This window comes from Siniperca chuatsi, linkage group LG19 (genome assembly GCF_020085105.1).
Source record: "Siniperca chuatsi isolate FFG_IHB_CAS linkage group LG19, ASM2008510v1, whole genome shotgun sequence".
Taxonomy (NCBI): Eukaryota; Metazoa; Chordata; class Actinopteri; order Centrarchiformes; family Sinipercidae; genus Siniperca; species Siniperca chuatsi.
In genome coordinates, this window is record NC_058060.1 from 25459167 (window position 1) to 25471916 (window position 12750).

The 12750-nt window shown below is 46.6% G+C and overlaps 2 protein-coding genes across 9 annotated transcripts in view; one reads left to right on the top strand and one right to left on the bottom strand.

Moving 5' to 3' along the window:
- Positions 1–12750, bottom strand: part of LOC122866462 (protein NLRC3-like) — an 876731-nt gene that overhangs the window by 609881 nt on the left and 254100 nt on the right. The gene's annotated exons all lie outside the window — the stretch shown is intronic.
- The window catches only part of LOC122866454 (protein NLRC3-like), a 58195-nt gene that overhangs the window by 32186 nt on the left and 13259 nt on the right, over positions 1–12750 (top strand). For all 4 annotated transcript variants that reach the window (XM_044176132.1, XM_044176133.1, XM_044176134.1 and 1 more), the window contains 4 exons: positions 2738–2955; positions 4088–4353; positions 9439–9555; positions 9707–9848. In XM_044176132.1, coding sequence (XP_044032067.1) covers positions 2738–2955; positions 4088–4353; positions 9439–9555; positions 9707–9848 — 743 coding nt within the window. The remainder of the gene's footprint in view (positions 1–2737; positions 2956–4087; positions 4354–9438; positions 9556–9706; positions 9849–12750) is intronic.

The window sequence follows — 12750 nt, forward strand, 5'->3', positions numbered from 1 at the left end:
ATCAAGATTGTTTTTATCTCAACTTGTCCGTGGGAAGTTGCGTTCACATTTTTTCAAGCCTGTTTTGTGCGAATGCAACGGTTATAACACGAACACACACATTTTTAGCCCTTTCTGTCAGTTTACAGCCACGAGGCCTGAATCCTTCAGGGATCAATTAATGGTATAATGTACATCACAATAAGTGGCTTGATCAGGGTTTCCCTATTTTAGTCACACAAGCCTGATGACCAGCGCAAATGTAATTATCATAAAATGTCTTTAAAGAGTAGCTAAACCCCAGAGTTTGGCTGATGTGCCTCTACCTTGGAAATTCAAAAATTCCCTCTAGAACGCGAGAGGGGCTAAGACACGCCCATTCCCCCCCAGCTGTGCAGTCCGGAGGTGTTTTTGCACCCGGGAAAGCAACAGTGCCGACCCATTCTGGCCAGTAGCTAACAAATACTAAAACTAACTAACTAATGCTAAATCAAACAACTATCTAACCACACAAAGTTGAACTATGAGCTAAAGCTAACCTCCAACTACTAAAAGTGCAAAAATCTAACAACCTAACAACTGTCTAAAATTGCTAACTAACCTACTACAAACTATAAACACACAACTAACTGTAAAGTTTACACAAAAATAATCTATGCTAACAGTACAAGCTAACTACCCAATCACTATATTCAGTTCATGCAATTCAGTCAATCTGCTCTTCACTAATACTCCTCTCCACAGTCTGCAGAGAAGGGAGACATTGCTTTTATAGGAGGGGGCGGGGAGGGGCTGGTTGGTGACAAAAGCTGCCACCATAGACGTCACCTCCCTCCAGATCAGCCAATAGGAAAGTTCAATTACAATAGCTGGGTTTCAACCAGCTTGTGAATATTGTCTGTTGTTGATATTTGTTTGATGTTACTGACACCATTGAATTGAGCCTACCTACCATCATTAATAAATGATTGATTGATTTAAAAGTCTTATTTTTAAGTGATGGGTCTTACATTTTGAGATGATATTGACCCACTGGATTTACTTCTTTAAAGGGCAATATTGTAAGATTTGGCCAGAATTTTAGTTTAAAACATTCAAAAAATTAGCTAACCTTATCAACAGAATATGAAGAAGTAACAGTTATGACGTTATGTCAAAGAAGTCTCTGTATTGTGTTGCAGAGATATCTACTGACATTAGAATGCTAACCTGCTAGCCTCGGGCTCGTTCTGGCCTGTCCTGTGCTGTAATACCACTTGTGCCTCGAGAGGCGATATTCCGATAGAATAGCTCAGGTAGTTCCAGCTGGGACATGTGTGCGAGTTTGCTATATCACACAAGCTCTCTTAGCTTTACTAGTCTAAGAAATAAACAAAATAAACTCACAAAATATCAAGAAAGGAAATATTTTTACATATCAAACAGAAAAATACAACCTTCTGAATTCACGTTTCTCTCTTTCACCGAACTAAAACCAGCTTAATTGCCTTGTTAACTCATCGTAAAACACACTTAATTCAAACTCGACAGAAACAAAATAAAACTCACCAAAACCGTCTTGGTTAAGTCTTTAAACTGTTCCAACAATCACCAACTCTGAAATAAGTCGAAAATAAATCCTTAATTCACGTTAGATGTGAAAAATATTCTGTCTACACGCTGTCTCTGCCTCTCTGATGCCCGACCTTCCTCTCGCTCCTCTCCTGCCTGACGCCTCTCCTGTCCCCGCCTGAACCCGCTGTGTTTTAGTCTGACCCTGAGTCAGAGTCCTGGTCGGAGCCGCTGTAAATCATCTCGGTGCTGTATTCACTGTCCAAACTGGCCTCCGTCGGTCTCGGAGGCTGCTGATGCCAGTTCTGTTGCCTGCTTGCCCGACTCTGGTTCTGGTGCTCAGTCAGCTAATACAAGCGCTAAGTTAGCTGCACGGCTAACTGAGCTAACTACATAAGCATGGAGAGTAGTCTCAGTTCTTACATATTGCCCCTTTACATAGAAAATCAGTTGTTCTTTGGTCTCGACCGAGTCCACACGACTCATTTTCTTGTATATTTGGCCCGGTTCTGTGCAGGCCACCACCTGCTCTCGCACTTTTTCCATGAAGGTAACACTATTCAGGGAATAAACAAAACAGTAAGATGCTAAGCTAAAGACTGTTAGCCAGGGATCTTAAGAGAAGACACAAAATCTTATTACAGCATCTCTGTTTGATATTTGTGTGAGTCTGGACGGTACCGTCCCTGGCCAATGTGCATTCGCCCGTCAACTGAGGGGAGGACAGGAGTGGACTGGCGACCACTTAGCTGATGCTTCTTACAAGTTTGATGTACTGTTTAAATGAACGAAAGGTTGGTAGAAAACACTTTATGTCCAGAGCTGCTGAGGGTCACGGTAATGTGTCCTAAAGAATGGACAAAGAGAAAACATGGATGACAAAGCTGAGCGGTTGTGGAGTGTCGTCTGTCATGATAATCAGTGAAATCGTTTCACGTGTTGAGGCCCTTTTCTGATCTTGAAGTGATGTGTGCGATGCAGACTACTACTGAGTAGTTCCTGAATAACTCTGATATGGTATATGATATAGTAGATAATGATGAGTTACTGGAGAACAGTATTAAGATACTGGGAGATACTGTATTAATGAATCATTAGGTATTGATTAGTTCATAAGTATCTGTGAATCGGAATAATGACCACTTGCTGCACACACACAGGCCAATAAATGCTTGTTATATTAATATGGCCCTTCTGTGTCCTACAGGTTCAGGTGTCCTGGTCCAGGTGTGTTCCAGTGTACTTTGACTGGACTGGTGTTTGTTATGGCTCAGGAGGCGGAGCTGCTGTACAGGACTGTCCAATGGGATGAGAGCCTCCTCCAATCAGCTGGCAAGATGGCTGCAGGGATGCTGTTCGATATCAAGTGTTCGGAGGATGATGCTGTCTGTCAGCTCCACCTGCCACACTGCGAAACAAAGGATGGTAAAGACATTACTGTCTTCAATGTTAAACAATGAATTAGGGCTGTACCTGACTCAGACGTTTGTCAGTCGAATCGGATTTGGCTGTTCAATGCGAAGATTCAACTATTCGTTCCTTTTTTCCTATATAGACTATCTTGCAATCAGAAAATCCATTGGCTTGAGTTTCAGTGATGATTTCGACCACATTAACATAATCAAATGCAACAAATCAGTGAAAGACAGCTGCATATGATGCAAGATTTGAACTGCCAACATATAATGTGGAGCTACCATACGGATTTGTCGGAATAATGACAGGCAGCACACATGTAACATTTCTGTTTAAATCAAGTTCTTATAGCCTGATTTTTTACAATTTCACCTTCAGCATTAAAAACAACGTGTAAATGAATAAACAAATGAAACCGTTAAATAAATTCACGGCTGAACTCCTCTATCAGCCTACATGTCTCATGTTTTTAAAGCCTTACTTCGACATCAGATTTCCACACAGAAAGTAAAAGTGTGCGTCCTGCTCATAGTTCAGTTATAAAATCCCAGCGCACCATGACGCGTCTCTCCTGCCGCACTGCTCACAGCCGCAGAGTCAGTAACAGTGGACGGCAGCAGAGGAGGTTGTACCACCGTCTGGTTCAGAAGTGGTTTAGCCGACTTCACTGACAGTCATCACCAGAGCAGAGCGCCGGAGCAGCCAGACCGGAGGCACGCTGCCCTCCGTTTCTATCACCCTTCTCCGCTTCCATCGCACACAGTTTGATGGTTTGTGGTCATTTTGAGACTCGGTTTGTAAATGTACAGCCTGCCATGCTGTTGCTCCTGCATTGCTCTGTGTACAATGACGCAGCCAAAAACAAAAGTGCATTGATTCCACTGACAGAATGCGAGTCGACTCTGGGTCTTCTGGACTGATTAATCAAATCAAATTTTAGATTTGTATTAATGTGTACTTTCAGACAGTTCACATGTGGGGCAGGAAAATAATAATACATTCAAATAAAGAACAGAGGCAAACTGGCACGTCCTTGGGATGCTCCAGAGTTAATGACAATAGATTAATTTGAACTCTGAAGTCAAGGGGTCAGAAATGAATTAGGTAGAGATGAACTCTAATTAGCTCTTTGCTTTCACAGCGTTGCTTGTTGATGGTCTGCTGTCTGTCATCCACATCACTGATGATGGGATGAGCATTTTGGAGCCGCTGGAGATTACAGACACTCATGTGGTTGTGAAGGTCCCTCACCTCTCTGCCTTTGGCCTCGTCTGGGACTACATTCAAAGGTTTCTGAACATTTCACTGCCAATAAATGGCCAAGTTCTGCTGTTCCTCCGACCTCCAAACATTAGGCATCAAATCCTCGATGTATTTCTGCTGCAGGACAACATCCCTCTGCATGAGGTAAAGCTCTCTGTCATGTGTGTTTACCGTCAGCCTAAACTCGTGTTTTAAGCCCCAGCTGTTTCCACAAACATGATTCAGGTCAGCCACACTTTGCTCCTCCTCATGCTGTCATGTCATTTTAGGCATCTGCAATTGCATATAAAAAAAATTTCACTGTGAGAAATAAATTCAAAATTAGGTTTAAAGGCACATTTCATCTGTTTACCACATGCATAGACACAAATATATTTTACCTTAAACTAAAGCAACATTACAATTTCTATAGTCACATTTTCTTTTAACATCTTGATGCTCCTGTAAAGGAAATAAAACATTCTGTCTCTCTCTCACACACACCCACACCTTACCTACCGCCTCTCTCTCCTGTCTCTTTTCTAGTCGCTCCTTCGTCTCTCTCTCTCTCTCTCTCTGTTCTCTATCTTTTCATCCAGAGTGCCAGAAACATTCAGTTTTGGTTAACCTGATGTATAATTAGCAATGTATTATATTGGAAGTTAATCTGTATAACTGTCGTAGAAAAGGTTTCAGTCGTAGTCATCTGGACACAGTTTTGAGAATCAAGACGCTTGGCTCCCATCCAGAAGTCTCTCAATTGTGAAAATGGTCTGAGAAATTTAAGCTACTCTGTGTTGCTTAAGCCCCGCCCTCAGGAAGGAGTCTACCTGAGTATCTGTTGATTAGCTAGTTTCACCTGAAACTGACCTAATTGTTTCCATGATGGCCCAGTCATCAGTAATCAGGCCTATTGTTTTCTGGCTGCACCTCCTCATCACTGTTAAGTACCTAGGAGCCAAACGTCTTGATTCTGAAAACAGTGTCCAGATGACTACGACTGAAACCTTTTCTACGATGGAGCACTCCTGGACGAATGAGGGACTACATCGTCTTAATCTGTATAACTAATATTTCCGATCATAAGAGTCTCTACTGACCTTCAACACATGTACACAGAGGCCCAGTTCCAATCCAGCCCCTACACCCTCACACTCCGTGACGGAGTCACACTCGCTGCTGTGGAGAGTCTCTTAATTAAGGGGGAGGGGAAATACACCGGCAAGCTTCGGGACGCCATCGTCTTTCTCCGACGGAAACAGGAACATTTGTCAGCATGGTGTCCAATCAACATCTTTCGGTTTATATTGTAATTAAATCTAAAAGACAATCTCATACACAACATTGACAAGATGTAGCCTACGTGTATAGTAAGCTCGTGAAAGGAAAAATTAATTAATTGAATAAATAAAAACTCCCTCCCAGCGTCTTTGGCCGCATTTCTTTTTTTTTAAATTTGTAAGTTTTTTCATTTGCCAGTCTTATTCTGATTGGTCCTTAGTTTTTGCCACAGTCCCTGAAATTTCACACCACACGCAATCAAGTCAAATAATTCAAATCTCGTCTTCTGTTATTCATGCAACCTGCATCTGGAATATTACACCACACTTCTTTTGTGAAAAACTTGTCGTAAGGGGTGCTGTATGGAGGTAAGTGGACCCAAATCAGATGACGAGGAAGCGGTCTCAAGGTGAAGTAAGGGCCAGGTGGGACACTTGGGGCAGACGGCCCGGGGGCTGGTCAGGTGCGGAGCTGGGGACCTTGGGCGGACGGCCCGGGGGCTGGACAGGTGCGGAGCTGGGAACCTCGGAGCTGATCTCCCGAGGTCCGTGATGGAGACTGACACCATCCGAAGACCAGATAGAAGACCGGCGGCGAACACTGAGAGTCACAGGAGGCCGGCGGCGAACACTGAGAGTCACAGGAGGCTGATAGCGAACACTGAGCCCTTCTGGAGGCCGGCGACAAAGACGGAACCCTTCTGGAAGCCGGCGACGAACACTGAGAGTCACTGGAGGCCGGCGGCAGACGCTGAACCCTTTGGGAGGCCGGCGGCGAAGACACAACCCTTCTGGAGGCCGGCCCATCCGCTCAGGGACCAATGGCAGTACAGCGGGGCCGGGGACTGGCAACGAGAAGTCAGAGCGAGGAGCCGGCGACAGCAGGACATCAAGGCAGGGCGCAGAGGCGGCTGGACCTGGAGCCGGCGGGACATCAAGGCAGGGTGGCGAGGCAGCTGGATCTGGAGCTGGGCCTCGGGACAGGGAGCCGGCGGCTGGATGGCTGGACATAGAGCCGGCAGGACATCAAGGCAGGGAGGCGAGGCGGCAGGACCGGGAGCCGGCGACGAGGCGGCTAGACCTGGAACCGGCGGCTGGGTGTCGGGACAGAGAGCCGGCGGCTGGGCCTCGGGACAGAGAGCCGGCGGCTGGACGGCTGGAGATGGCTCCGGACCAAGGAGCTGCTGCGACTCAGCAGGGACTGGAGCAAGGGGCTGCTGCGACCCAGCAGGGACTGGAGCAAGGGGCTGCTGCGACCCAGCAGGGACTGGAGCAAGGGGCTGCTGCGACCCAGCAGGGACTGGAGCAAGGGGCTGCTGCGACCCAGCAGGGACTGGAACCGGCGTGGCAGCAGGACATGGCACTGGCGACTGGACTTCCGGACATGGCGCCGTCTTCGGAACCTCAGGGCTGGGAGTAAGGAGCTGCTGCGATCCAGCCGGGAAACGAGTCGGCTGCGATCCAGCAGAGAGTTCAGGGAACTGCTGCGATCTGGCCGGCAAGATATTAGACTGCGATCCAGCAGGGAGTACCGGAGCGGAGAGCAGTTGCCACCAGGCCGGGGTTGCTGTCTGCTGTGTTCCAGTAGGGCGTGATGGTGGCGCCTGAGGCTGCAGCAGTCCGGCAAAGGCGGTGAGCGCAGGCTGCTGCTGCTATCCAGCGGCGGAGGCGAGGACAGGGTGCGGCTGCCATCCAGCGGCGACAGGGAGTGGTGGCTGCTGCCATCCAGCGGCAACAGGGAGTGGTGGAGAGTGACCAGAATCTGTAGGCGAGGTGGTGCCGGCTGTTGAGAGCTGGGTGGTGAGTCGGAGACCTGCTGGGTTAGCTGTGCGATTTGGGAAACCATGGCCTGTTTGTTGTCTGTCAGAGAGTCCGAGTAATTGCTCGTGCTGGCCTAGCAGAATCTCTCTGTTAGCTAGCATTAAGTGATAGGGTGCTACCTCTGGGTTTTTACCTGCTGGGTCCATGTTTGGTTGGATCATTCTGTCGTAACGGGGGTGCTATATGGAGGTAAGTGGACCCAAAAGCAGATGACGAGGAAGCGGTCTCAAGGTGAAGTAGCCGGAACTTCCGTGTTTATTGTGGGGTGGTATGCAGGCATGTACCGGCAGACAAAAGGCAGATAAGTTACCGGCTAGCAGAGGTGAAAGCAGGGGCATGAGTCCAAGGTTGAAAAACAGTACACAAGGGAGCAGGCAAAATCCAAAATCCAAAATCCAAACAAGGTCCACGGGAGAACAAAGAATCCAATACAAACTCACGGAAAACACTCTTGGCAGGAACAACACCATGTGTACAACGATGATCCAACCCAGAACAAAGAAAAGACCCAGACTAAATACCCTAGGGGAGGTGAGACAACGAGACACAGGTGCAAACAATCAAGGGAGGGCCAACAATCAAAACTGGAGGGAAAACACAGACAGGAAGTAAAAACACAAGACACACAAGGGAAGAAGAATACTACCAAAATAAAACAGGAAGTGATAACACCTAAACTACCACAAAACTAGTATATACTGGTTTGTCTTGGGTCTATGACCCGTCAGTATGATGACTGTTCTTCATAGAGCCTCTTCTGCCTGGAATTTGTCGCAAAGCAATGTCTGAAAAATAATTTTACATGAAATTTTATTTCATATTTAACTTTATTGAGCACTGGCCCGATTGGGCAACTGGCTGATTGTATTTACTAACCCGACAACTTTTTTTTCCAGACATCTAACTTTTCTACCTCCCTCCAGCTTGACTACAGATTATGTCACACATTATCCTAAATTTTCATTGGGTAGACAAAGCAGCTAGTTATGAAATGCACTCATATGAGTGCGTGGCTTAAGCAGCACAGTGAAAATACACAGCATCTCCCAAGCGCGACTAAAAGGGACAGTTCACCCTAAAATCAAAAACACACGTTTCCTCTCACCTGTATGGCAGCAGGCTTGTGGAGCTCAAAGCGCCGAACACTACACTACAGGGAAGAGACAAAATATGGATTTTTGATTTTGGGGTGAACTGTCCCTTTAAGCGTTCTTACTGTTTTCTCTCATCAAAGTCACTTTTGTATTGTAATTAGACATGTAAATGTTTGTGTATACATATGAAATTTGACATGGAGACTCTTAAACATGTATAAATTACTTACACTTACACTTTGGTGGCGATCGTCAAATACAATCCCAGACAAGACCGGAAAGCGCGTCAGGCCGGAAGTGTCCAACTCAGAAACAGTTCTGTTAAATTCCCACGTAAGAAATCTAGGTGTTGGCTTTGATTCTGGTTTAAAATTTGATAAACAAATCAACTCTGTTGTCAGCACGAGCTTCTTCCATCTTCATCATTCGCAAAATCCAAATCATTCCCATCTGTTAAGGGTTTGGAGGCCGTAGTTCATGCTTTTATTTCTTCTCGTCTCGACTTTTGCAACTGTCTCTTTGTAGGAATCAGTCAGACAGCCTTATCTCGCCTGCAGCCCGTTCAGAATGCAACAGCGAGACTCCTTACTGGTACCACGAAGAGAGGCCATATATATCAGTCAAGGACAGAAGTGACTTTAAGGCTTCCTCATCTTCTATTGGACCTCCAGACCCCTCAGATCTGCTGACCAATCACTTCATTCCACGCCGCAGTTAAAATCCAAGCGTGATTGGACATTTTCTGTCCCTCACTATTAGATCTCCCCCTCCATTGATAACTTTAAAACTCTTCTTAAGACCCGTCTCATCGTGGAGACACGACTGGGCACACTCTTATTTATTTGTTCTCTGTGCAATGCTGATTTATTTATTCTACACTTTTGTTAATTTACTTGTATCCTCATAATTATGTCTGTGCTTTTATTTTACTGTAATTCTCAACTATCTGTAAAGCACTTGGGTCAACATTTGTTGTTTTTAAATGTGCTCTATAAATAAAATTGACTTCACTACCTGAGCATCAACTCTATAAATAAAATGTCCTGTTACTGAAGGTTGCTGCCCAACAAGGAGCTGCTGAGAACATCAGGATCTCTTCCGACTGTCATCTCGGCATTGGTCAAAGTTACAGTGTCCACTGTGAACCCGAGGGCTTCATAATACAGCCTGAAGTGAGTCAAGTCACTGCTACACTTCTAATGGTTCTAAACAGAATTATCATGAATACAAATTGCATGTTGAAAATAGATTCACAATTAGGAAAGTACCAGATAAACATTTTTATAGGCGGTTTGAAAATGACACAATGCTTCTGGTTTTCAGAGCGCACCGTTTCGCTCAAAGTACGGACCAAATTTCTATCCGACATTTGAAGTTTTCCTGACTACGAACCCAGAGGAGGTGACTTTGACGGTTCAGGACCGAGAGAGGAAAGAAGTGTGGAGACGTGTTGTGCCTCTGACAGGTAAAGGCTTCACCCTCCTGCACTCCACCTATCCGAGTTCAGATCCCAGTGGTAGACCAGAATAGAATCTGCATATGTGTAGCTTTTATCAGCTGGAGAAATGTGAAGGTCCCTGAATGTACATATCATTTTTTATTTAGGCTACATGTAATTTGCAATCCACACATTATTGCTCCATTAATTCCTGGATTGTAAGCTTCTGTGTTCCCATTTGTCACGCAGCATCCTGGGCACGTTGAGGGCGTTTGAGGGGTTGTATTTAAGAAAGCAGAGGGAATTTTCGGACCACTTTTTAACAAATGGTGACTTAACCATTTAAATCACAGTATGTAACTGAAAAACATTAACAAACCAGGAAGAAGGAAGACTTTAGGTCATAGAGGGGCTTCAGTTTCGTTCAGTCATTCAGTTCATGTGGAATGGTTTCTCTGCTATGGGAGTATTCACCCTGTCGCTTCCTGCAGGATGCACTTAGGCATGTGTCGGCGTTTTTGTGTACCCGGCAGAAGCGTCGCTAGAAACTTCGTCTTAAACCATCATAAATTGATATTTTATCGAGTTTTTAAGCCAGGTTTTCTAGGCCACACTGCTTTCCTGGCCACTGCTTTACCTATATGTTCTAACTTGGAAAAAGTTTTCAGTCATCGGACGTGTGGATCTTAAGTAATTTTAAGCTGGCTGCAACTCCACGTGGTTTACCGGACTGCCTCCACTGCTGCTAGCTTAGCTAGGTTTGTTTTTAGCCCGGCGGCTTGGCTAGCCGGTCGGTTTTACCAAGGATTTTAAGCTTGTAACACTTTTATGGACTTTACTGTGGACTTTAAGCTCTGAAGCACTCTCACGGACTAAATGATAGCCTGATGGCTGAGTGTGGATCTTGTCACCTTACCGTCTCAAAGCTGAGGAAAAGTATCGCCTGTCTGGAAGCTGAGCTCAGAGAAAAAGACAAGCTCATCCTGGAGTTCTCCACCGTCGCCTCGGCCCAGGCAAAACACCTTGTGGTCCTCAGCTCCTCTGGCTGCGCAAGCCGGAATGCGAGCATCCCATCTCACTCCCCGGACTGCTCCACTCCAGCACTGGACAATGATCCCACTCTTCCGTGGCTCGGCTCCATCATCACTAGCGCCCCAGAGCATGAGGCCGCTTCAGCTAAGCCTGATGACCCGTGGCTCCTCATGGGTGCGAAGCACAAAGCCATGGCCATTTCTACCCCGTGCCGAGCCCCAGTGGATGCACGGTCACTCGCCGGCGGGGGTGGTGAGAAGGCTCCCGTGAGTTCGACTCCACGCCAACCGGAGCACTGGACCGTAGCCTGTAAGGACAGACATGGTGCGAAGCGCCCGACTCCTCCACCTTCACATCGGGACCTCCCGCTGGCCAACAGGTTTGACATCCTGGACACACAGGACTTTCCTCCACTGGAGGGACGCTCCCTTTTTCCAGCAGCCAAGTCTTCCTCCTCCTCTCGCCACAAGTTACTGAAAGAGGCCGTGATCAGGAGAAGCTCTGGGGGTCTCATTCATCCTGAGACAGCAGAGAACACCTCTGCTAAGAAGGACGCCGCCCCCTCGCCGCAGCAGTCCCCGGCCACAGCTATCCCAGGGACGGCTGATGGAACTCGGCGGGCTCCACGATCATCGACTCTGCCTCCTCTCATCCCCCCAACTACGCTGATTGTTGGAGACTCCATAGTGAGGAATATCCGCTTCGCTAATGCGGTCACACGCTGCTTTCCTGGACCTACGACCCCCGACATCCTCGAAAAGCTCCCCGGACTTCTGGCTGCACTCCCGACAACTATCACGAAAATCATAGTCCATGTCGGCACCAATGACACCGCCCGTCAGCAATCGGCGCTGACGAAAGCAGACTTCATCCGCCTCTTCGACCTGCTCAACAGCACCGGAAAGCATGCTTTCATTTCGGGTCCAATTCCTATACTGGGTCGGGGAATTGGCCGTTTTAGCAGGATCCTCAGCCTTCATACCTGGCTCCAGTCTGTCTGCAGCACCCATGACGTTGGTTTTATTCACAACTTTAACTTATTCTGGGATCGTTCTTCCTTGTTTGCACGAGATGGTCTTGGTCCCAAACAAGTCAGGTAGTTGCATGCTGGCGGCTAACCTGCAGCACGCTGTGCTGTCCTCCGCACGTAGTTGACTATTTACATCACCTGTTTCCCCTCGCTCTTCTTCTTTCTCTTCTCTGCCCACCAAAAACTGCCACGCACCCTCTGCTGTCACTACCTCCCCCTTGTGGACTGATCATAGTGCTGCTATCTGGAGCCCGGATGCCTCTAGTGCCACCTTCAACATTCCTGTGGTAATTTCGGACAGGTCCTTAATGCGAAACAGACACAGCCGACACAGCAATAATAATAACTTAATAAAGATCCGGGCCAGAACCCGACCTCCAGTCTCAACATCAAATCTGAACCAGCACAGACTTTTTAAGATGGCTCTTCGGGATGTAAGATCCCTCTCTAACAAAACGTTTATTTTAAATGACTTTATCTCTTCCACTGAGTTAGACTTTATATTTTTAACTGAATCCTGGTTACGTCCTGGTGATCACAGTCAGCTGGCTGAATTGTGCCCTCCTGATTTTGACTGCTTTAGTTGCCCTAGGGTCTGTGGTCGAGGTGGGGGCCTTGTTACTGTCTATAGGAAGCATTTTAAGTGTGACCTCATAGCTTGCAATGCTTTTTGCTCCTTTGAAGTGCTCATGTTTAAACTTGGTGGCCCCCTCCCAGTCATATTTGCTATTATATATCGCCCCCCTAAACCAGCTGGCTCCTTCTTGTTCTTGTTATTCTTGTTATTATTATGATAGAATTGTTCTTTGTGGTGATTTTAATATTCACGTTGATGACTCCTCTAATGCCCTTGCTGCTGATTTTTTA